The following is a 25791-nucleotide window of genomic DNA, read 5'->3' as shown; positions in this document are numbered from 1 at the left end:
CTGTGGATGCCTTGTGGCTCCGCCCAGCGCTGACTCCACCCCTCTTGCGTCGGGAACGCTCGGAGGAGGGGGAAGAGGACGTGTGGCCACAGTGCTCTCTGGTGGCCAGTAGAGGCACATACGGTAGCCTTGCTAAGGTAACGTCGAGTAATAACGGTAAGAACTGAAGGTGGATTCAAATCAACGAATGACCCTGCGCTAGGGACCGTCTAGTGCCTAAGAACTGTACCAGGAGGTGCAAATAATATGCTATAAAAATATGGTTCAGGGAGAGATTTATTCATTCACTCCCATTTAAATACAATAAGGCACAGTATTTATTACGCCTAATAGGATGGACTCTGGCATTATGTGACCTTGGGCAAGTCACATAAGCTGCTGTGCTTTTCTTTTCCCATCTGTAAGTAACAATAGTATTTGCCTCTTATTGTTGTGAGGACTAAATAAATTAATACATGTAAGATGCATAGAGGAGTGTCTGGCATGGAGTAAGCAACACATAACTGCTAGCTCCTCTAAAGTTCCTCTTATGTGCTGATCTTTGTGCTGGACTCTTTTTTTTTTGTAGAGACAGAGTCTCACTTTATGGCCCTTGGTAGAGTGCCTTGGCCTCACACAGCTCACAGCAACCTCCAAGTCCTGGGCTTCAGCGATTCTCTTGCCTCAGCCTCCCGAGTAGCTGGAACTACAGGCGCCCGCCACAACACCCGGCCATTTGTGCTGGACTCTTAAGGACGCAGGAAATGTACATGGTGTAGAACCTTTCCTCAAGAAGCAGATTTGGTCTGGGATGGGAGACACTAAATTAGAGTATGAGGTCAGAGTTAGTCTGGCCTGGATGTACTTTTAATTACTGAGAGCAATTCTCTTCGTCTTAGTGGAGCCATAGTCAAAGGTAAGCAATAGGTCAAGGTTAACCAAATTGTGACAGGAGCAAGTTTGTCTTTGGTGGTCCTCTCACCCCTTGCAGAACAAAATCAAGCAGGGCATTTGATGGAACACTTCCTCACCACAAGACTCTTATATCCCTGGGTTTGATTTTTTAGTTTAGATGCTCCTTTCAGAAGTCTCCAGGGTTTGCTTAAGGAACAGGCTGCTTGAGTTTGGCTCAACAAAATATTTGAAGCTTCACTATGTGCCAGGCAAACATTGTGCCCAGGCTGGAAATAGCCTGAGGCAGCTCACAAAGGCTTGGACAAACAGGAAAAGAGATTATGGCTATACACAGCAGTGAGTGCAATGATAAAAGGTGTATCCTAAATGCTGTACATGTCAGAGCCTGTTAGATAAGCTAATCAGAGCTAAGATGTCATTAGGTGATTAAAACTTAATGTATTTTCCTTCTAGTAACAAAATCTTACTTAATCCAAAAAATTAAGTAATGGTGAAAACTGAAGACCCACTTTATGGCAGTGGGAAAATATTTTTAGGATATTTTGCAGAAGCAACACCCATGAGAGCTTCATTGATTGTACCAAGCACAGGCAGGCACATGCCTATGTATGGAGGAGCCATACCTGTTAACAGATGGAACTGTTGTGAGCAAAGGGAGCTGGAGCCCTGGGTTTCAAGGGTATACTATTCTCTGAATATGACTTCTGCTAAGTAGGTGGATTATTTTAAATAAAATAAAAATTCAACACCCATGGGTGAAATCACTTTCTCTCAAGCCATTTCTCCATCATCATAAACAGGAACTTTTTGATAACCTGCTATACAAAAGGCATTGTACTGGTCCCTCATCAGAAAATGATGGTAGAAAGAATACTGTAACACATTCTTTACCCTCAAAGGAGGCTGAGTCATAAAGGAAGATAAGTAACTCAAGGAATCTGCTGTGTTAACACAGAAGAATCTCAGATAAAACAAGGCCTCCAGTTGCCTGAAGGCCACAGAAAAACCTCAATGTTCTCATTTTTTGGAGCATGTTAGGGCACAAGGTCTCAGGCAGGTTCATCTCCAAGCCCAGGATATAAAGTTTATGCCAGTGATGAGCAGCCCAGGACCCCAGATCTCTAATTTAAAATAAAAATAAAGAAAATTGCCTTTGTATTGCTACTTTTGGAATATATATAAATAATACTATTTGAGTGATTAAAAAATGAAGGTCAAGGTATATCCTAAATGCTGTACAAGTCAGAACCTGTTAGATAAGCTAATCAGAGCTAAGATGACAAGTGTAACAAAAAATAACCCAGTCTCTACTAAAAATAAAAAAATTAGCTAGGCATTGGTGGCAGTTGCCTGTAGCCCCAGCTAGGAGTTTAAGGTTGCTGTGAGCTAGGCTGATGCCATAGCACTCAAGCCTGGAAGATAGTGAAACTCTGCCTCAAAAAAAAAAAAATTCATATCAATTTTCTTTCTTTTTTTTTTTTTTGCAGTTTTTGGCTGGGGCCGAGTTTGAACCTGCCACCTCTGGTATATGGGCCTGAGGCCCTACTCCTTTGAGCCACAGGCACTGCCCTGCAGGTCAATTTCTTCACTGTTATTTTTCTTTTTTCTCTTTCTTTCTTATTTTTGAGACAGAGTCTACTTTGTTGCCCTTGGTAGAGTTCTCACAGCAACTTCAAACTCTTGGCGCTCAATAAAGTTTGACTTTTTATTTTTTTCTGAGACACAGTCTCACTATGTCGCCCTTGGTAGAGTGCCATGGCGACAGCTCACAGCAACCTCAAACTCTTGAGCTTAAGTGATTCTCTTGCCTCAGCCTCCAAAGTAGCTGGGGCTACAGGCAACCACCACAATGCCCAGCTATTTTTTGTTACAGTTGTCATTTTTGTTTTAGCTGGCCTGGGCTGGGTTCGAACCTTCCAACCTCAGTGTATGTGGCTGGCACCCTACCCACTGTGCTCAGGGGCCAAGCCATGTTTGACTTTTTCTTTTTTTTTTTTGAGACAGAGCCTCAAGCTGTCGTCCTGGGTAGAGTGCTGTGGCATCACAGCTCATAGCAACCTCCAACTTCTGGGCTCAAGTGATTCTCCTGCCTCCACCTCCCAAGTAGCTGGGATTCCAGGCGCCTGCCACAACGCTCAGCTATTTTTTGTTGCAGCCATTATTGTTGTTTGGCGGGCCCAGGCTGGATTCGAACCCACCAGCTCAGGTGTATGTGGCTGGTGCCTTAGCTGCTTGGGCCACAGGCGCCAAGCGTTTTTTTTTTTTGAGACAGAGTTTCATTCTGTCACTCTGGGTAAAGTAACATGATGTCATAGCCCACAGCAACCTCAAACTCCTAGGCTCAAGCAATCCTCTTGCCTCAGTCTCCCGAGTAGCTAGGACTACATGTGCCCACCACCACTCCTGAGTAGTTATTTTATTTTTAGTAGAGACAGGGTCTCACTCTTGCTCAGGCTGGTCTCCAAATCCTGAGCTCAATTCACCCACCTTGCTCTCCCAAAGTGCTAGGATTACAGGTGTGAGCCACTGTGCCTAAGACAGGGTCTTGCCCAGTTGCCAGGGCTAGAGTGCAGTGGGATCATCATAGATCACTGCAACTTCAAACCCCTCGAGTGATCCTCATTCCTTGGTCTCCCAAAGCTCTAGGATTATAGTTGTGAATCTCTATGCCTGACAAGTTTTATTTTTTCATAAAAAGTACAGCCTATACATAAAATTTAAAAATCTATACTTGGCCAGGCACAGTGGCTCACACCTATAATCCTAGCACTCTGGGAGGCTAAGGCGGGTGGATTGCTTGAGCTCACAAGTTCAAGACCAGACTGAACAAAAGCAAGACCCCCACCTCTACTAAAAATAGAAAAACTTGAGGCAAGAGAATTGCTTAAGCCCGAGCTGGAGGTTGCTGTGTGGTCTGATGCCACAGCACTCCATCCAGGGTGACGACTTGAGACTCTACCTCAAAGAAAAAAAAAATCCCTATACCAGAGTCTGTGTACAAAAAGGTGGTTTACTGCTAGCCTTCTTTTCCCCCCAGAGTTCTTGACTTTATCTGAGTTACTGCTAACCTTCACTGTGGGTAGTCTCCAAGGGAATCTACCCCTGTAGCTGCATTTCCTCCTTCTGAATGAAGAAGCTGAGTTAGCCTTCCTGCCTCACATACTCATCTCTAAGACATACAGAATCATTCATGGACAGTGTGACTGGTACCACGACCTATAAACACTGGTGTGAGAAATGAATTCTCATGCAAAGTCCTGTGTACAGTTTATTTTATTTTTTGAGACAGAGTTGTAATCTGTCACCTTGGGTAGAGTGCTGTGGCATCATCATAGTTCACAGCAACCTCAAACTTCTGGTCTCAGGAGATCCTCTTGCCTCAGCCTTACAAGTAGCTGGGACTACAGGCGCCCACCACAACGCCCAGCTAGGATTACAGGTGTGAGCCACTGCGCTCGGCCCTGTATACACTTCTTGGTGGCCAGGAGGAGAGGAATGGTGGAGCTGGGCCTCACAAGCTGTAGAGGATTTAGACAGGTGGAGCGTTCCAGAGAGAAGGAAATGCAAATGAAGTTCTAGGACTCCTGTCTATCCTGATTTGAGTGGTATGAAAAGAACTTGAGAGAGTAGCAGGAGTGCAGACTGAAAAGCTATGTAGGCATCTGATAGGTTGTGAAGAACTGGAATTATCAAGCAAGGGTGTTTGGATGCAGTTAGGAGACAACATAGACTGCTGAGCAGTACTGAATTAAATTGGTACTTTATTCATTCATTTATTTAAGACGGAGTTCTCGCTCTGTCCCCCTGGGGTTGAGAGCCGAGGTGTCTTCATAGCTCACAGCCACCTCAAATTCTTGGGCCAAAGCAATCCTCTTGCCTCAGCCTCCCAAGTAGCTGGGACTACAGGCACCCACAACACCCCCTGGTTTTTCTATTTTTAGTAGAGCTGAGGTCTCATTCTTGCTCAGGCTAGTCTCAAACTCCTGAACTCAGGCAATTCATCCCCTTGGCCTCCCAAAGTGCTAGGATCATAGGCATGAGCCACTGTGCGGCCTAAATCAGTAGTTCAGAATGATGGCTCTGTCATCCAGATGCAGAATGGCTGGGGGGTGGGAGGAAGTGAAGACTGATGGCAAAAACGTTCAGCGTAGCAGTGCTGCTGTTCAATCTGGAAGTTCAAGGATCTGTAGCATTTACTGCACTGTGTGCCATTCTCATGGATTCAGACTGATGATAGGCCTGACAGAGGACAATTCTCAAAGGGACTTAAAAGACAAGCAAGAGCTCGGTGCCCGTAGCACAGTGGTTAGGGCACCAGCCACATACATAGAAGTTGGCAGGTTCGAAGCCAGTCCGGGCCAACTAACCAACAATGACAACTGCAACAAAAACCAAAAAAGTAGCCCGGCGTTGTGGTGGGTGCCTGTAGTCCCAGCTACTTGGGAGGCAAGAGAATCAGAAAAAAAGAAGAAAAAAAAAATACAAGCAAGAGCTCATCCACTCCCTAAGTACTAAAGATGTTCTTTGCTCAGCCTCAGCACCTTTGGAAAATTCTAGGCGGTTGACTTTGGCAGTCAAAGTCAATCCCTTTTTTCTGCTCCTCCCTTTCCCACCTTTCTGTGCAGACAGTGGAAGGAAATGACAGTAGGAGGTAACACTTCAGATAAGGCAGCAGCAGGGGAAATGAGCACATCTTGCTCCTGGTTTACAAGATTCATGATTGTGGTTTATTTTACTTTACTTTTTTTTTTTGTAGAGACAGAGTCTCACTTTATGGCCCTCGGTAGAGTGCCGTGGCCTCACACAGCTCACAGCAACCGCCAACTCCTGGGCTTAAGCGATTCTCTTGCCTCAGCCTCCCGAGTAGCTGGGACTACAGGCGCCTGCAACAACGCCCGGCTATACTTTTTTTTTTTTTGACACAGTCTCACTCTGTCACCCTGAATAGAGTGTGTATCATCATAGCTCACAGTAACCTCAAACTCTTGGGCTCAAGAGATCCACTTATCTCAGCTTCCCATGTAGCCAGGACTATAGGCACCTGCCACAAAGCTGGACTACTTTTTCTATATTTAGTAGAAACAGGGCCTCGCTCTTGCTCAGGCTGGTCTCAAACTTTGGAGCTCAAGCAATCCACCTGTCTCAGCCTCAGCCTCCCAGAGTCTTGCTCAGGCTGGTCTTGAACTCCTGAGCTCAAGCATCCCCTACCCGCCTCAGCCTCCCAGAATGCTAGGATTACAGGTGAGAGTCACTGAACTGCATCTGGCCCAAGGTTCTTGATTGTTTCAAACACTTTGGCACCAATGCCTTGCTTGATGGCAGAAGCACTTTTGTTTGGGTTTTTTTGAGGGATGGAGGGTGGGAGTGGTAGGGAGGTGTGGAGTGCTAGGGGATCCTGTTGGTAAGACAGTTTCTGATACATCTGCAGCTGTCTATTGCATCTCTATAGCTGAGAAGTCGATGAGCCAAACGCATTTATGACAATGTTTGATATTTATTAATTTTCAAATCTGAATCTTGAGACCATTTCCCTCCTACAATTAGGCTGTACTATCACCAAGGGAAGGTGGTTGGGGCCACATTAGACTACCTTTGGTGCAATGCTCATCTCTATTGGAAGCCTGGATCACTGTCTTTGGGCTCTTTCTCCACCAGTTTTACTTAACTGCACGATGGGGATAATAATATTCTTCTCTCAGGGGATGTAGGGAAATGGCATAAACTACATAAAACACCTACGACAGTGCCTTGTATGGTATGTCTTTTCCTGCAAACACCCCTGGCTTCTAATTTACCTGTTGAGTGATTTGTCCAGATTCAGAAGAACACAATATAGTTGACTGGTGCCCTGGAAAAGGAAAAGTCCTGGAATTAGACCAGATGTGTGTGGGGGGAGGGGGATGTCAAAGTTCAGGGGGATAGATTTGCTGTGGTGCTGATGGCCTGGTAAGCAAAACACGGTATCTGATAGTTATGAACACATGCAAAACAAATGTAATTGTGCAGTTGCTTGGTGAGAGGTTGGTAGGAGAAGTGCTCAATTCACCTGAGCTGCATACAAAACAGGCATTGTGGGCTGGGTGCAGGGGCTCATGCCTGTAATCCTAGCATTTGGGGAGGCTGAGGCAGGTGGATTGATTGAGCTCAGGAATTCGAGACCAGCTGAGCAAAAGGAGACCCCCATCTCTACTAAAAATAGAAAAACTAGCTGGAAGTTGTGGCAGATGCCTGCAGTCCCAGTTACTTGGGAAGCTGAGGCAAGAGGATTGCTTGAGATTTTGATAGATTCAAAACAGAAAAAGAAAAAAACGAAGAAGAAAAGTTTCCTAGGCTACAGGAGTTTGATAAATGCTGGATTAAACAAATACTTTGCTGTAGCACTTCTCAGAGACTTTAAAATACTTTTTAAAAAAACTACTAACATTGAGAATCTCTAATAAAAGATGTAGTGTTGCCCAAATTTACCTGAACTCTGAATCCACTAAAGGGGAGAACACAATAATTCTCACTTAAGAGTAGCATGGCAAGTTAGGGTGCTGGGGAATGGGTGCGGCTCCGGCTGCAGGTGGGAGGGAGGAGTGGGGAAGTTAGAGTAGGGGTGGTGCCCCATGATCAGGGCTGGGTGAAAGCAACAGGCTTGAAAATCTGGTAGAGCTGTAAGAGACATTTTTAAGTACCGAAATAAAGACTTAGCCAAAGTTTTCTTTTTTGACTTTATAAAAAATAAAAATATAGCTCTTCATGAAATAGAATATTAGAGGCCAGGTGCAGTGGCTCATGCCTGTAATTCTAGCACTTTGGGAGGCCAAGGCACATGGATCTCCTGAGCTCAGGAGTTTGAGACCAGCCTAAGCAAGAGTGAGACTCTCATCTTTAAAAAAAAAAAAAAAAAGAAAAAAGAAAAACTGGCTTGGGTGTGGTGGTGCATGCCTGTATTACTACCTACTGGGGAGGCTTGAGGCAAGAGGATCCCAAGTCCAGGATTTTGAGGTTGCTGTGAGCTAGGCTGAACGCATGGAACTCTACCTAGGATGACAGAGTGAGACACTCTGTCTCAAAAAAGAACAAAGAGAGAATATTATAAAACAATTAAACAGTATTAAATAAGTCTAAATATTAATAAAAAATCTGGAAAAGTCTAAATCAAAATGCTCATGGAAGTTTTTGGGGTTTTTTTTGGCATGGTAAAATTTGTTGATTATCTTCTTTTTTGCCTATTTGTATTTTCATTTATATAATAAATGTATTGCTTTTGAATTAAGGTTTTTAAAAATCACTTTTAAAAAAGAATCAATGAGGGTGGCGCCTGTGGCTGAGTAGGGCGCCGGCCCCATATACCGAGGGTGGCGGGTTCAAGCCCAGCCCTGGCTGAACTGCAACCAAAAAATAGCCGGGCGTTGTGGCGGGTGCCTATAGTCCCAGCTGCTCGGGAGGCTGAGGCAGGAGAATCGCGGAAGCCCAAGAGCTAGAGGTTGCTGTGAGTCCTGTGACATCATGGCACTCTACCGAAGGCAGTAAAGTGAGACTCTGTCTCTACAAAAAAAAAAAAAAAAAGAATCAATGATAGCAAATAAAAAATTAAAGTTTTTATAAAATTTTTAAAAGCGTAGTCTTTTTTTCTTTTCTTTTTTTTAAAGACAGGGTCTTGCTCAATCATCCAGGCTGAAGTGCAATGGGATGATCATAGCTCCCTGTAGAGTAAAAATCAAACTCTTGGGCTCCAAGGATACTCTCTTGCATTAGTCTCCCAGATTGCTGGGATTACAGGTGTGAGCCACTACACCCAAATAAAATTTAGGATTTGATTCAGGAACTATGGCAATATTATTTTACTTATCATTTTCCTGCTTAAAATAACCCTGGTTAGCTTACTACATTTAAATGAAGTCTCTTTTAGAAAGAGACTTTTATTAGTTTCATAGGCCTTCTGTAACAAAGTTTCATAAACCAAGGAGCTTAAACCAACAGAAATCTATCTTCTCACAGTTCTGCAAACTAGAAGTCCAAATTCAATTTGCAGGCAGGGCCGTGCACCCTTTGAATTCTCTAGTGAATAATCTTTCCTTGCCTCTTCCTAGCTTCCTTGGTTTATAGCTATCACTCTAATCTCTACATCCATTGTCTCACAGCCTTCTTCACTGGGTGTCTATGTGACCTCTCTTCTTATAAGGATGCACTGAGGACCCGCCATAATCCAGGATGACCAGATCTTAACCAATACAATTGCAAATACCCTATTTCCAAAAAAGGTCAGTTTCTGAGGTTCTTGGTGAACATGAATTGGGGGGGGGAGGGGGTGCACTACTCAACTTACTATTAAGACTATATAAGTTATTTAATCCACAAATCTTTATTTTTTGAGACAGGGTCTCACTATGTCGCCCTAAGTAGAGTGTTGTGGCATCACAGCTAACAGCCACCTCAAACTCTTGGGTTTAAGCGATTCTCTTGCCTCAGCCTCCCAAGTAACTGGGACTGTAGGCACCCGCCACAACACCTGGCTATTTTTTTGTTGTTGCAGTTGTCATTGTTGTTTAGCAGGCCCAGGTCAGGTTCAAACCCACCAACCTCAGTATATGTGGCTGGTGCCCTAACCTCACTGAGCTACGGGCACCAAGCCAATCCACAAATCTTTAGAAGTATAAATTAGTGCATTGTCTATTTAAGTCCATCAATATTTTATAAACTCTGTGGTAACCAATACTAATTATATGATTCTCCATAGAACTGTATCAATGAGTACCCAAGGGTGTTCACAGCAACATTTTTCCTAATAGTGAAAAATGGGAACCTGAATGTCTATCAATTGAAGATATTAAATTATCTTATTTGTATTGATACCCTGCAACCTTGAGAAAGAATGAGGTAACACACATGGAAGACACCCAAGACAGATTAAATGAAAAAGACAAGTCAGTGGACAGTGTTCGTATTAAACAACTATACATTTATGTGTTTGTTTTAAGGGATGACTTTGTCTTTCAAGTACTAAAAGGTACCTATTGTTTTTTTTTTTTTGTAGAGACAGAGTCTCATTTTATGGTCCTCGGGTAGAGTGCTGTGGCATCACACAGCTCACAGCAACCTCCAACTCCTGGGCTTAAGCGATTCTCTTGCCTCAGCCTCCCGAGTAGCTGGGACTATAGGTGCCCGCCACAACGCCCAGCTATTTTTTGGTTGCAGTTTGGCCGGGGCTGGGTTTGAACCGGCCACCCTCGGTATATGGGGCCGGCGCCTTACTGACTGAGTCACAGGCGCCGCCCCTAGGTACCTATTGTTTTCCTTCAATCTTAGGAATCCCATTTAATTAGTATTATTCTTTTTGGGCTGCCATAACAAAATACTGGGTGGCTTGAACAACAGAAATTTATTTGCCCCCAGTTCGGGAGGCTAGGAAATTCAAGACCAAGGTGCAGGCTGGTTTGGTTCCCTAGTCAGGGCTTTCTTTTTGGTTTGCATATGGCAGCTTTCTGTGTTCTCACATGGCAGGGCTGGGGGTTGGGGTGTTGCAGAGAGCTCTGCGCTTTCTCTTCTTAAAAGGGCACTAATGCCTGTCAAGAAGGACCACACTCCTTACCTCATCTAATCCTAATTACTCCCAAAGCCTCTCTCTATCTCTGAATACCATCACACTGGGAATCAAAGTTTCAATATATGAGGTCTGGTACACATAAACATTCAGTTCGTAACAATCCTCCTTCAAAGACTCCCATCATGAAACAATGTTTTATTTGTGAACTGATTAAAGTTTTCAAAAATTAGAATATAGGAAAAAATGCCCCCAAAGAACCTGGATTGGTCAGTCAAATACTTGATGTAGAATCAGTATAGCCCACTTTGAAGATAGCTAAAATTAATCACCAGAATGAATCCAGAGTAACCAAGCTTGGAGAGACCTGTTAGGCCATTAATAATGTATCATTATGACTCATGTTATGGTTGTGATTCTTATCCTTTAATGAGAGCTGTGGGAAAGACAACCCTCCTAGCTTCCTAAGCAAGTGTTGGAGAGAAACTGGTATAATGGCAACTTATTAAATCTGAATTGCACAACAGCTCTCCTGAAATGAAGAAAAGGTAATTGTTAAGGAAGAATGGTATTACTAACATCTTCTCCCAGCTCTACACTACTAGTTTATGTGATTGCTAATAGGGGCATTTCATGACACTGCAAAGCCATGAACCAGAAACTGAAAAAAAAAAAAAAAAAAAAAAAAACGATGCAGCAGCAAACCAATAGTAACAAGTAAGGTGGGACAAGAATTTTTTTCTTCATTGAAGCAGTTTGAAATGCAAATAGTCAAAAAAAAAAAAAGGGAAAAAAGTTTCTTATTGCTAAGATCCCACTATCAACAAAGAATAAATTGTGTCATGAATAAAACAGTTTAAGGTGGCCATTTTCAGAAGGTAATAATAGTAGAGTTGAAGTTACACAAATACTGAGATTTGCAATGGAAGTCCATTTTATTGAAGCTGCAAAGCGTCTCAGGAGCTTTTAGAGAACACCAGACAAACTGGTTGAACTAGAAAGGACAGCCAAATAGAATTATTATGGAGATATTGTGAAATGGTATAAACCAAAAACTTAAGACATATCTGTAAAAGCCCCCCAAACCCAGAGGGATCTATTCTTTCAAACCTGCTTCTTTGAATAAAAAATTTCCTTGTTTAGATTTCAATCCAAATGCAGACTGGCCCAGATCACGCGTGTTGGCTCATGCCTGTAATCCTAGCACTCCGGAAAGCCAAGGACTGCTTGAGCTCAGGAGTTTGAAATCAGCCTGAGTAAGACCAAGACTCCGTCTCTACTAAATCAAAAAACTAGCTGGACGTGGTGGGACACACCTGTAGTGTAGTCCCAGCTTCTCAGGGAGGCTGAGGCAAGAGGTCTCTTGAGCCCAAGAGTTTGAAGTTGCAGTGAGCTATATAACACCATGGCATTCTAGCCTGGGGCAACAGAGTGAGAGACTGTCTAAAAAACAAAAAAGAAAAAAAAAGCAGCTGTCCCAGAGAAGAATGGTATGAAATAGCTTCTTTGGCTCCTAGGAAGAGGTGGAGGGTAAAATATAAAAGCAAACACAGAAACTGTACAGAGGCATAAATTATAAAAGTCAAACAAGGCAATTCACCTGAGCTAGGTATGGAATTTTGGTTTGCCTTTTTCTACTTTTCTCAATTAAAATCATTATTTTCTCAAAGGCACAAAGTAAAGGAAACTTAATATTTATTTTATAATTTTAGTATTCCTATCATTTTTCAATTCAGGTTTAGGTTAGTGGGGGGCATACAAGGAGGCTTTCAAAATCTGATCGTTTGCTTAAATTATTGTGTAAATTTAGAGCAATGAAATGGTTTAGGTCAGCTGTTCTCAATCCTTCCTGCATAGCAGAATCACCTGGAGAGCCATAAAAAATACTGATGGCTAGGCCCCACTCTAAGAAAATCAGAATCTATGGAGGTGTGGCCCAGGCATTAGTATTTTTAAAAGCTCCCAAGTTGACCACTACGCTCTCACGAGTAGAATGTAGAGTCATGTCAGGTTATAATTAGTAATATTTATATTTTTCTTTCTTTCTTTTTTTGTTTTTGTTTTTGAGACAGCCTCACTGTGTTGCCCTTGGTAGAGTGCTGTGATGTCACAGCTCACAGCAACCTGAAACTCTTGGGCTTAAGCAATTCTCTTGCCTCAGCCTCCCAAGTAGCTGGGACTACAGGCGCCCGCCACAATGCCTGGCTGTTTTTTTGATTATAGTTGGCCGGAGTTGGATTCGAACCCGCCAGCTCTGGTGTATGTGGCTGGTGCCCTAGCCGCTGAACTACAGGCACCGCGCCTATATTTTTCTAATTATAAAAGTAATACACAATGCAGAGAACTAGGAAATGTATGGGAAAGCACAAGTTTAAAAATTATCTGAAATCCCATTACTCCTTTATGTGTCTATCACTTCAGTCTTATTTTTCTATGAGTATATATGCGTGGAAAAAATAGTATGCAAAACATGTTCTTTTTTGAAGACAATTTCAATACATTTTAGAATTGAAGTTAGCCTTAGAACCCTGAGAAATCATCCAGTATCAGTCTCTTATTTTATAGATGACAAAATTAAGGTCAAGAGAGTCCCTAATAAAAATGAATCAGGTGCTTCTTTTGGAGTCAGGATTAGAATCTAGGTTTTCTGGGTGGCGCCTGTGGCTCAGTTGGTAGGGCGCCGGCCCCATATGCCGAGGGTGGCGGGTTCAAGCCCAGCCCCGGCCAGACTGCAACCAAAAAATAGCCGGGCGTTGTGGCGGGCGCCTGTAGTCCCAGCTACTTGGGAGGCTGAAGCAAGAGAATCGCTTAAGCCCAGGAGTTGGAGGTTGCTGTGAGCTGTGTGAGGCCGTGGCACTCTACCGAGGGCCATAGGATGAGACTCTGTCTCTACAAAAAAAAAAAAAAGAATCTAGGTTTTCTGGCCAGGTGCTGTTGCTCATGCCTATAATCTGAGGAGGGTGGATTGCCTAAGCTTAGGAGTTTGAGACCAGCCTGAGCCAAAGAGACTCCTGTTTCTTAAAAAAAAAAAAAAAAAAAATTGCTGGGTGGGGTGGCGCCTGTGGCTCAAGGAGTAGTAGGGTGCCAGCCCCATATACCAGAGGTGGCGGATTCAAACTTGACCCCGGCCAAAAACTGCAACAACAACAAAATAGCTGGGTTTTATGGCAGGCACCTGTAGTCTCAGCTACTTGAGAGACTGCGGCAAGAGGACCGCTTGAGCCCAAGAGGCTGAGGTTGTTATGAGCTATGAGGCCACAGAACTCTATCCAGGGCAACAAAGTGAGACTATGTCCCCCCCTCCAAAAAAAATCCTAGGATATCCAGGATTATGGAAAATCTTATAATAGTTTCCTTTTCTGTGCAAAACACAATCTGTGCAAAAACTTGCACCTTTAAAAGTTTAATTTCAACTTGAAACACCATTTCTGAAAAGAATTTATTATTTCTTTTTTTTTTTTTGTAGAGAAAGAGTCTCACTGTACCGCCCTCGGGTAGAGTGCTGTAGCCTCACACAGCTCACAGCAACCTCCAACTCCTGGGCTTAAGCGATTCTCTTGCCTCAGCCTCCCGAGCAGCTGGGACTACAGGCGCCCGCCACAACGCCCGGCTATTTTTTGGTTGCAGTTTGGCCGGGGCTGGGTCCGAACCCGCCACCCTCGGCATATGGGGCCGGCGCCCTACTCACTGAGCCACAGGCACCGCCCCGAATTTATTATTTCTTAATGATGTTCTAATAAAATTTAAAAAGAACAAGTAGAAATTTTAGGGAGGACCTTAATCTTCTGAAGAAATCTATTATGAATAGAACAGTTGCCCACACTGTGTTCGGTGGAACTCTGATTCCATTACATGTTAACAGGTGCGATAATAAAAAAAAAAGGGCTCTTGTGGAGACTGGGAAATAAAATTATAGGATATTCTTTACTGAACCATTTCTCATGGTTTTAGTTTATACTAATAGCACTGAGACTCTCGGTTGTGTGTTAACAATTCACAGAATTTCTCAAACTTATTTAATTGTGAAACTGTCCCTCAACTCAGTTGCAACATCTTCATTTTTTTTTTTTTTTTTTTGTAGAGACAGAGTCTCACTTTATAGCCCTCGGTAGAGTGCCGTGGCATCACACAGCTCACAGCAACCTCCAACTCCTGGGCTTCAGCGATTCTCTTGTCTCAGCCTCCCGAGTAGCTAGGACTACAGAACACCTTCATTTTTTGAAACAAATTTTAGCAAATAAGACAACTAAGGATTCCTAGAATAAAGGAATAATTATCTAAAGTAACTCATTGAGGCCAAAGTGGCTTTAATTCAGGTTATTGTTTGAGTTGGATTTTTTTTTTTTAAGACAGAGTTTCACTCAGCCATCCTGGGTAGAGTGCCATGGTGTCATAATTCACAGCAACCTCAAACTCATGGGCTCAAGTGATCCTCTTGTCTCACTCTCCCGAGTAGCAGGGACTATAGGCGCCCTCCACATCATCTACCTAATTTTTCTATTTTTAGTAGAGATGGATCTAGCTCTGCCCAGGCTGGTCTTGAATTCCTAAGGTCAGGCAATCCACCTGTTTTGGCCTCCCAGAGTGCTAGGATTACAGACAGAAGTTAAAGATTTTTTACAGCAAGTAGAGAAGTACTTTAAATAGAAGGGATATATGATTTCCATGACCAACTTAATGTTTTGAAAAGTATTCATTTAAAATGTATTAAAGAACAAGAATATACTGAAAATTAGACAAAACTGCACAAAAACCATTACACCAATACAATGTATATCCTCCTAATTTTAACATTTTATTTTACATAAGTGCGATTATAGTACATTCAAACTTCGGACTGGAGGGGAAGAGGACTTTTCTCCTCCAGAACAAGGACTTCCCTTGTTCAAAAGTCCATTATGAAGACATCTTTTAAAAATCAGAAAACAAAGCGGAGGTGGAAATCTTCACCCTTGCCAGATCATTAGCATCAGGGGTCCAGACTCTAGATGAACAAAGAAGTTCTTTTCAACCTCACCCCCAGTTTCTCATAGTACCTCCCTCCCCTCAACTCCAGCTGTATCTAATAACTTAGAGTCCAAGGAACATAAACTAAAAAAATAATACAGTACCATTTTCAAAATGATAATTTAAAAAGTATAAAAATGGGGTGGCGCCTGTGGCTGAAGGAGTAGGGCACCAGCCCAATATACCAGAGGTGGTAGGTTCAAACCCAGCCCGGCCAAAAATTGCAAAAAAAAAAAAATAAGAATAATTAAAAATAAAATTGTCTTTAAAAAAATAAATAAAATAAAAATATAAAAATGAAAGCCACACACCCGGGGCTCATGCCTGTAATCCTAGCCTCAGGAGGCTGAGGTGGGGGGATCACTTGAGCTCAGGAGTTGGAGACCAGCCTGAGCAAGACCCCATCTCTACTAAAAATAGAAAAACCAGCCAGGGTCGTGGTGGGCACCTGTAGTCCCAGCTACTCGGGAGGCCGAGGCAAGAGGATCACTTGTGCCCAACAGTTTGAGATTGCTGTGAGCTATGACGCTAAGTCACTCCACCCAGGGTGACAAAGTGAGACTAGGTCTCAAAAAAATAAATAAAAATTATAAAAATGGTGAAACATAAATGGTACCAATTTTCAAGCAGGCATTTTAAATAAAAATTCTTTAAAAATGTGCTTTTTTTTTTTTTTAAGACAGAGTCTCATTTTGTGGTCCTCAGTAGAGCGCCATGGCATTATAGCTCACAGCAACCTCAAAATCTAGGGCTTAAGCAATCCTCTTGCCTCAGCCTCCCAAGTAGCTGGGACTACAGGTGCCTGGCACAACGCCTGGCTATTTTTTAGAAATGGGGTCTCGCTCTGGCTCAGGCTGGTCTTGAACTCATGAGTTCAGGCAATCCACCCGCCTCAGCTTCCCAGAGGCTAGGATTACAGGTGTGAGCCACTGCACCCCGCCAAAAATGTGTATATTTTTTGATCTAGCAATTCCATTTCTACGACTATAAATTAAGAAAATGAGAAAAGACATACTACAAGGATCTTCACAGCAACACTGGTTATAAAAGGGAAAACAGGAAACAAATGTCCAGTAACAGGATAAATTATGATAAAGGCATACAATTGAATACAAAATCCAATCACCACAAATAATAATGTAAATGCAATGACATCATAAAAAAAAACTGAACAAGACATCATTGTACATGTTGGGGGTACAATTCAATCTTAAAAAAATCCTTTAAAGTAGGCAATTAACTTTTTTTTTTTTTAGAGACAGAGTCTCACTTTGTCACCCTCGGTAGAGTACCGTGGCGTCACAGGTCACAGCAACCTCCAGCTTTTGGGTTTAGGCGATTCTCTTGCCTCAGCCTCCCGAGTAGCTGGGATTACAGGCGCCCGCCACAAGACAGAGTCACCCTCGGTAGAGTGCCGTAACGTCACAGCTCACAGCAACCTCCAACTCCTGGGCTGGGCGATTTTCTTGCCTCAGTCTCCCAAGTAGCTGGGACCACAGGCGCCCGCCACAACGCCTGGATATTTTTTTGTTGCAGTTTGGCCGGAGCCGGGTTCGAACCCGCCACCCTCGGTATATGGGGCCAGCGCCCTCCCCACTGAGCAACAGGCGCCGCCCAATTATCTAACTTCTACATATGAGGCTGAAATACAAGGGATTTAACCTGCCCAAGGTCACACAATTAATAAACAGTGAAGTCAGGATTCAAAAGGCCATCCACGTTACTCTTCCAAGCCCACGCTGCCACATTGCTTCTGTGCAGAATGGGTACAGAACCACTTAGCTCGTAGGTTACTTTACAAATTAAATTAAAAAATAAACGCAAAGCTCCTGGAAAAACGGTGGACACTCAATACTCAGAAGCTATCAAACAACTCACTCAGGATCACATAGCATCGAAGCTAGAATTTAAACCCAGGATTTGAACGTCGTGTTTGCTGGGAACGAGTCGGTTAAGCAGCTTTTCTTGGCTTCAATTCTTAACGTATAGTATGGATTTTCCTTATGTCCTGTAAAGCGCACCAGAAGTCTGAGGATATCCAGAAGTAAAGAAAGAGCTTGGGAGTAGTTTTAAGAATCGAAAACTTGCTCACATTTCTCTCCTCCCCACTTTCCCAACTCCAAATACCCGATCTATACACAGGACCTCCCGCTTCCGGGGCAGAAGTGACGTCTAGATCCATGCGCCGGAAGTGCGTTTGCAGAGTGAGAGGAAGTGGGGAGTGCCTGTGGGCTTGAATCCAGAGTACGTTTTGCCCCAGTTGACTGCAGGGCTTTGGGGAGCAGCAGTTGCCATGACGGCCCAGGGGAGCCTGGTAGCCAACCGAGGCCGGCGCTTCAAGTGGGCCATTGAGCTGAGCGGGCCTGCAGGAGGCAGCAGGTGAGGCGCCTGGGCGTACTTGGACGTCGGAGTCTTCATCTCAGAAGAGCCCCAGGGTAATAGGACCTGAGCTTTTAGGAGCAACTCTCCAAGAAGGACAGGTGGCACATAAACGTCACATGGGGAGATAGTGGCTTTTTTGCCTTGGAGGTTTTTATACCTAACGGATGCTTATTTCAGTCCTCCAAATAAGCACAGGACTGATGAAACCTCAACGGTGCCTGAATAGGTGTATCAAAGGATCTTTATTCCTATGATTGGTGGAACAGGAAATACAGGATGTGAGTATGGAAGGTTGCATCTTTAGTTTCTTGGTTTGTTCTTTAGGGGCCGAAATGACCGGGGCAGTAGCCAGGGAGACTCCCTTTACCCAGTCGGCTATTTGGACAAGCAAGTGCCTGATACCAGTGTGCAAGAGACGGACCGGATCCTGGTGGAGAAGGTACAGAGGCGTTAATGTTACCGTAATTCTTGGAGTAGTTCTGACCTACATACCCACTCTCTTCTCCTAGGCAGAGTTACTGTAGATAGCTGAATATTTGGAAGCTAAGTGCTTAATAATTTGAACAGTAAAAGATGTTTGGAACAGAAGGCATAAGAAAGTAGGTTGAAAATGACCTTTTGGTGCCGACCTTTTCTTCTCTAGTTTCCTTACACGACACATCCAGTCTGTCAGGATGTTTTATTGGCTTTGCCTTCAAAATAGGTTCCCAAATCCTACTGTTTATTGCCTTCACCTATCATCCTGATCTAAGCTACCATCCCTCACTCATATTTCTCTGCAGTAGACAAAAAAAAAATATTAAGTCAATTATTTTGTGGGATAGTTTAGTTACAGTAAACTGTATTCAATTAAAGCATAGTTTCACAACCTCAGCACTGTTGACCTTTTAGCCAAATACTTAATTGTGGGGAACTGTACTGTGCACTATAGGACGGTTAGCAGTATTCTTGGCCTATACCCATTAGATGCCAGTAGTACCTCTCCTTAGTTGTGACACCAGAATTACTAATGTCTCTTAGGAGGTGAATTGCCCCTAGTTGAGAACCACTAATTTTAAAGGGCACAATCTGATGAGCTTTGACAGTGGCATACCTCCCTGAAATCACCACCATCTTAAAAGAGAACATACTTTTCTTCTCTAAAAGATTTCTCATGTTCCTCTCCACAGCAGATTTGTAACGAGTCTAGGTACACACTCCTTGTAGTCTATTCCCAGCGCAGCAGTTAGAATAATTCTTTTAAAACACACCAGATCAGGGCGGCGCCTGTGGCTCAAGGGGTAGGGCGCGGGTCCCATATGCCGGAGGTGGCGGGTTCAAACCCAGCCCCGGCCAAAAAAAAAAAAAAAAACACACCAGATCATTTCTACTCTAAACTCTCCTGTAGCTCACCAGTTAGCATAAAAGCCAAAGTCTTCATAGTATACTATATAACTCTGCATTGATCAAGCCCCTTGCGCTTTTTTTTTTTTTTAAGGCAAGCGTGAAACAAAGTTTATTGGGTATGAAAGATACTCTTTCATACAGAGTATGAAAGTTTATGAAGCAGGATATGTTTGCCATAGACAGCGAACAGGTCTCCATTGCCATGGCAAATAGGCAAAGAGGCCCCTTTGTAATATCTTTGACTTCTTCTTCCATTTCCCCTTTGTTGACCCCCTGGTTCATAATGGCCTCCTTGCTGCTCCTTATTGCAGACTTATATGACAAGCTCCCATCGCAGACTTTCTTTTCTTTTCTTTTTTTTTTTTTGAGGGTCGCTATGTTGCCCTTTGTAGAGTGCCATGGCATCACTGCTCACAACAACCTCAAACTCTTGGGCTTAAGCAATTTTCTTGCCTTAGCCTCCCAAGTAGCTGAGACTACAGGTGCCTGCCACAACGCCCGGCTTTTTTTTGTTGTTGTAGTTGTCACTGTTGTTTGGCAGGCCCCGGGCTGATTTTAAACCCACCAGCTCTGGGGCATCCTAGCCTCTGAGCCACAGACTTTTTATATTGTTCTTCCCTTTTTCCGGAGTGTTCTTTCCCCAGGTACCTTCCCTACTTGGCTCACTGATCTTCTGCTCTCATGGCAATCCTTACCCTATTTACCTACTTCATGTCATTCATATATTTGATGTAGTTTATTTAATATGTTTATTATCCATCTGCCTTATCACTTTTGTAAATTTCACGAGAGCAAGATTTTTATGATGTATTCCAGATGTCTAGAACAGTGCTTAGCACTTTTTCACATTTCTTTCCTAGACTTACAGTTACTGAATACTAAACGATATTTGTTTCATGGAATGCACCTGATTTTTGTAACATGAAAAATGATAGCCATTCTCAATCCTTTTCCTGGAAAAGTATCATCCTATCAGTTTTCATCTTGGTACCTCAAAGTATAATAGAATAATATAGGGGAGTAAATTATTATTAAAATGGCCTTATTTTAAAAGTAAATTATTGTAAAAACACTTCTTTTTAAACAATTCTGTCCTACAGATTATTAGTAGGAAGCTGCTTATAAATGTGGCCATTTATTCTTTTACTGTAAATAAACCTGAACAGGTAGTGGTGTATTGTTCTTTTTATATAGCTCGATTTACTTTGTTAATACTGTATTTGGTTTAGGATTTTTCTTTTTCTTTTATTTGAGACAGAGTGTCACTATGTCGCCCTCGGTAGGGAGCCATGGCATCACAGCTCACAGCAATGTCAAACTCTTGGGCTTAAACGATTCTTTTGCCTGAGCTTACCACAGCCCGGTGTGGGAAGGCCAGCTGCCACAACACCCAGCTATTGTTGTTGTTGTTGTTGACACTGTTGTTTAGCAGGCCCTGCCTGTTGTATGTGGCTGGAGCCTTAACCACTGAGCTACCGGCACCGAGCCTGGTTTAGGATTTATCATTTAGATTCATGAATGATATTGGCCTATAAACTTTTCTCCTAGTGTCCTTGTCAGGTTTGGTATTTATGAGGCTCCATGTAATGAATTGTAGAATGTTCATTTGTTTATTTTCTGAAAGACTTTATGTAAGATTAGCTATATTTTTTCTATAGATGTTTAGTAGAATTTGCTAAGGGAAGCTGTCTGTGCTCATTTTAGTTAATTTCTTTAACAGATACAGGGCTATTTATATTTGTAATTTCATATGCCATTTTAATCAGTTATCTTTTCCCTAGGAATTTACCCATTTTCCTAAAATTTCAGATGTTTTGACATAAACATAGTCACCTTAACATCTGCAAGATTTGTAAAGATTTACATTTTTTTTTATTCCTGATATTGAATATGTGATTACTCTTTTCATCAGGTTCACCAATATTGATTTTTTAAAATTTTTTCCAAAACATGTTTTTAGTTCTATAGATTTTGTGTCATTAATTTCCACTCACATTTTTATTTTCAAAATTTTTGAGTTTAATTTGTTCTTTCTTTGAGACACAGTGTAATTCTAATGCCCAGGCTTGAATACTGTGGCGTCAGCCTAGCTCACAGCAACCTCAAACTCTTCAGTTCAAGTGGTCCTCCTGCTTCAGCCTTCTGAATAACTGGGACTACAGGCACTGCTACAATGCCTGGCTAATTTTTCTAGTTTTAGTAGAGACAGAATCTCATTCTTGCTCAGGCTTCTATCTCCTGGCCTCAAGTGATCCTCATGCCTTGGCCTCCCAGAGTTCTAGGAATACAGGCATGAGCTACCATACCCAGCCAATTTATTTTTTTTCTAGCTTCTTAAAATGGGTGCTTAGTGTTAATGCTGTAGTATGCATTTAAGGTCATAAATTTCTCACAGCTCTAGCTGTGTCCTGCAAGTTTTAATATGTGGTATTTTTGTTGTCAGGTGACACGATTTGTGTTTCCCATTGTAATTTCTTTGATTCATGCATTAGAGTACATTTATTAATTTCTACACATAGAAGATTTTCTAAATTTCTAGCTTAATTGCATTGCAGTACAGAGCATGTTTTGCACAATTTGAGTTCAGGATTTACTGATGTTTTCTCTATAGCTCAGCAAGTAGTCAACTTTTATAAATATCCTATGTTTTAAAAGAATGTGAATTCTACAGTTGTTGGGTGTAATGTTACGTATGTGTCAGTTGGGTTGAGTTTGTTAATGTCATTCAAATTTTCTTTGACTTGATGTGTCTGCTAGTTCTGTTAGTCCCTCCCCCTTCCCTCCCAGGACTAAACATTTTTATGGCTTTATTAGTTAAGGTGTGCTAGTCTCCACTATATTATCTCTTTAACTGTAGGTGGGACAATGATAGATGCAGAAGTATAAGGACAAAAAAACAGGGAAATCTTTTAGCTAAAATTGGGAAATAAAAGAACATCTGGAAAAGCACAACAGGCTCAGTGACCATAGCTCAGTGGTTAGGGTGCCAGCCACATACACCGGAGCTGGCAGATTTGAACCTGGCCTGGGCCTGCCAAATAACAAGGACAACAACAAGAACAACAAAAACAACAAAAATAGCCGGGTGTTGTGTCAGGCGCCTGTGGTCCCAGCTATTTGGGAGGCTGAGGCAAGAGAATCACTTAAGCCTAAGAGTTTGAGGTTGCTGTGAGCTGTGGTGCCTTGGCACTCTACTAAGACTCTGTCTCAAAATTAAAAAAAAAAAAAAAAAAGGCAAAGCACAACAGATGGTAAGAATGCCTTATGTTTACTAGGAGAGTGAACCTTCCTCTGGCAGCATGGAGAAGGGAAGAGGTAGTGGAATTGAGGAGTAAGCTTAGAAGCAGGGAATTGGGAATTCTGTTCTTTTGATCATCAGTGATACAGTAAATGTAGGACTGAGTGTAGTGATCAGAGGTTAAAACTGTGTTATTTGTTTTAGCGCTGCTGGGACATTGCCTTGGGCCCCCTCAAACAGATTCCCATGAACCTCTTCATAATGTACATGGCAGGCAATACTATCTCCATCTTCCCTACTATGATGGTGTGTATGATGGCCTGGCGACCCATACAGGCACTTATGGCCATTTCAGCCAGTAAGTATTCTTGAAATAATAACCCTTCCCTAAGTTTTAAGAATTAAAGGCAAAGGCTTAGGTACCGTTTTTGGCTAGAGGGTGTGTAGGGGGAGGTGATGGTGGTGACACAGAGGGGAAAACAGTACTCGTGGTTTTCTGTTTGCCATTAGTGGTCCTATTTGCAATCTTACTATGGGTCTGATTATATAATTTTAGTATATTGTTGGCTTGATTCATATTGAAAAAGTTTGTTTTCATTTTAACAACTTCTATTACCCCAACAGCTTTCAAAATGTTAGAAAGTTCAAGCCAGAAGTTTCTTCAGGGTTTGGTCTATCTTATCGGGAACCTAATGGGTTTGGCTTTGGCTGTTTACAAGTGCCAGTCCATGGGACTATTGCCTACACATGCATCAGACTGGTTAGCCTTCATTGAGCCTCCTGAGGTAAGGCATAAAAAAAGTTGCATTTGGGGCAGTTATAATGTACAGTGATTAGCTGATCTGCTTGGTGGTTAATGAGTTGGTATTATGGCGGCACCCGTAGCTCAGTGAGTAGGGCGCCAGCCACATACACCCAGGCTGGCAGGTTTGAACCCAGCCCAGACCTGCTACACGACAACTGCAACAACCAAAAAATAGCCTGGTGTTGTGGTGGGCGCCTGTGGTGGGACTCCAGCTACTCGGGAGGCTGAGGCAAGAGATTCACTTAAACCCAAGAGTTTAAGGTTGCTATGAGCTGTGACGCCACGGCAGTCTACCCTGGATGACAGCTTGAGACTCTGTCTCAAAATAAATAAAAGAGTTGGTATTAGATGGCCGGGCATGGTGGCTTATGCCTGTAATCCTAGCATTCTGGGAGCCGAGGCAGGTGGACTGCTTGAGCTCAGGAATTTGAGACCAGCCTGATCAAAAGCAAAACCCCGTCTCTACTAAAAATAGAAAAACTGAGGCAAGAGGATTGCTTGAGCCCAAGAGTTGGAGGTTGTTGTGAGCTATGATGCCATGGCAGTCTACCCAGGGGGACAGCTTGAGATTCGTCTCAAAAAAAAAAAAGAGTTGGTATTAAGAAAGAAGAGTCATTAGGAGTTTGGAAGTTATTTTTAGGGATAAGACAAAACAGATCTTGTGATTAAAAAGTTAAGTAATTGATTCAGGAAGTTATTTTAGCATTCATTCCTCACTCCCTTTACTTTTTCTTCTTTCAGAGAATGGAGTTCAGTGGTGGAGGACTGCTTTTGTGAACCTGAGAAAGAAGCACCTGGTGCCTATGTATTAGGGTCTTATTTATATCCTCCCTTAAACCCAGTGACTCCTCAGCATACTTCATGTTGAAAAAAAAAACAAAAGTTCTCTATTCTCCATGGTGAGGAGACAGATCCTAGAGGGACAATTTACACATTACTATAAACACAAATAAACTATACCACAACCTCTGACTGAAAATAATGTAGAAAACTTTATTTATGTTTCCAGTACAGAGCAAAACAACAAATAAAACCATAACTCTATGTAAACAAAAGAATAGTGGCTGCTAAATCAAGAACTATAGCAGCATCTTCTTTCAATAAATTAAATGGTTGAGAATAATGCTTTAAAAAAAAGTTGCACAAGTTTCCCTTAAGTCCACGTTCCTTAATATTTTATTTCTATTTAATATAAGCTGGGACATAAAAATTCCATTGGAGACACTTGTGGAAGATGTGAGAAACTAATGCTGGATTTAAATTTTACATGATGAAGAGAAAAATAAACCAGACAAAAAGAGCACATAAATAATGCTTACAGTGTAACTGTTATTTTAATACCCACAATAAAGGATTTTTAACATGTTTGGGGGAATGAGGATTGGTGGGATCCTTGGGGCCACAGGAATCTGAGGCAAAGGAAGTTACTTTCCTCTGCCAAGAGGAACCTGGCACCTGTCAAACAGGTGCTGCAGTTCAGATTTCAACTTTTAAGGTAACTATGGAAGGCAGAGGGCCCACAGTAGGAGAATGTATATTATTATAACCTGCCCTGGTAAAGTCATATGTAAGATTTAAAAGCTCGGATCTTACTCAAAAGGCAGGAGGAGGTCTTTTCTTTCTCTTCCCTCTTGAAACACAAAGCCCCTTCCCCTAAGGTGCATTCTCTTTTATCAAGTTTTCAGTATTGCTTTATTTTCAGTGATTAAAAGAGACGAGACACTTTGGAAACAACATAAGCAACACACAGACATGAAATGTTCTAGACAGCGATCTAAATCTTGCCTAATTTTTCCATGTAACAGTGATTTTGTGTTTTAGGGACTTGAATTAGTCTCCTTAGAAGATTTTTACAGAATTCCAACCACAAACAGCACTTCTAAAACTAACCTTGTTTTCTGCCTGTATTTGTTCTATATAGAAAAAATACATCATTTTGGCCAGAGGTGTGTTAAGTGTCAAGGAATTCTGGGCAGGCTGACTTATAGTATGGGTTTTTAAGATATTAGGTCCTACAGGACCTAACCCACTATGGAGTGTTGCAGTAGGAGTTGTAAACAATGCTTCTACCTGCTATAGGAAGGAGAAAAAAAAAGACAAGATCCTGTCTGCTTTGCCACCCTGATTGGGCTTGGAGATTGATGTTAACAAAGGGAGCAAATCAAAATGACTCAATTTCTTAAGCTAAATAGAAAGGTTTTCTTCTCTGTCCTTACAGGTCAAATGAAGAGTTTGTAGCACTTAGCTCAGCTTCTTCCTTATCTTTTTAGGGAATCAAAGAAGGATTTCACTATTTGTTATAAGTGAAATTCAAAACCAACCGTGAATATATGCAAGAGGACAGTTTCTCTAAACACTTATCCTGTAAAAGAAATGAATATTTCACAAACTTGAAATTACTACACAGCCACATAGTATTTTCTTTATGCTTGTTAAGCCAGATGTTTTGTGATCTGTAAATTAGTAAATAAGCTGAGCTTGCAAAAGGATTTCCTTGGCACATTTTGAGCTTTCTGGAAACAACATTGAAATAGTGGAAGACCGTTAGAA

General features: G+C 42.1%; 1 protein-coding gene across 2 annotated transcripts; it reads left to right on the top strand.

Annotated features, from left to right (window-relative positions):
* The first annotated feature begins 17618 nt into the window (after positions 1-17618).
* On the top strand, positions 17619-24367 carry EMC4 (ER membrane protein complex subunit 4). Of its 2 annotated transcripts, none has more exons than XM_053595032.1 (5): positions 17619-17809; positions 18137-18251; positions 22641-22794; positions 23061-23221; positions 23983-24367. In XM_053595032.1, the coding sequence occupies exons 1-5, from the start codon at positions 17724-17726 to the stop codon at positions 24016-24018; spliced, it is 552 nt and encodes a 183-aa protein (XP_053451007.1). In that variant the 5' UTR covers positions 17619-17723; the 3' UTR covers positions 24019-24367. The 2 variants fall into 2 exon arrangements, with proteins under 2 accessions (XP_053451007.1, XP_053451008.1); XM_053595033.1 differs by having other exon boundaries at positions 17725-17865.
* The last annotated feature ends 1424 nt before the right edge of the window (positions 24368-25791 follow it).

The sequence above is a fragment of the Nycticebus coucang genome, chromosome 6 (genome assembly GCF_027406575.1).
Source record: "Nycticebus coucang isolate mNycCou1 chromosome 6, mNycCou1.pri, whole genome shotgun sequence".
NCBI classification, from domain to species: domain Eukaryota; kingdom Metazoa; phylum Chordata; class Mammalia; order Primates; family Lorisidae; genus Nycticebus; species Nycticebus coucang.
Note: the sequence above shows the minus strand (reverse complement) of the source record. Positions and strands in the feature narration are given on the sequence as shown.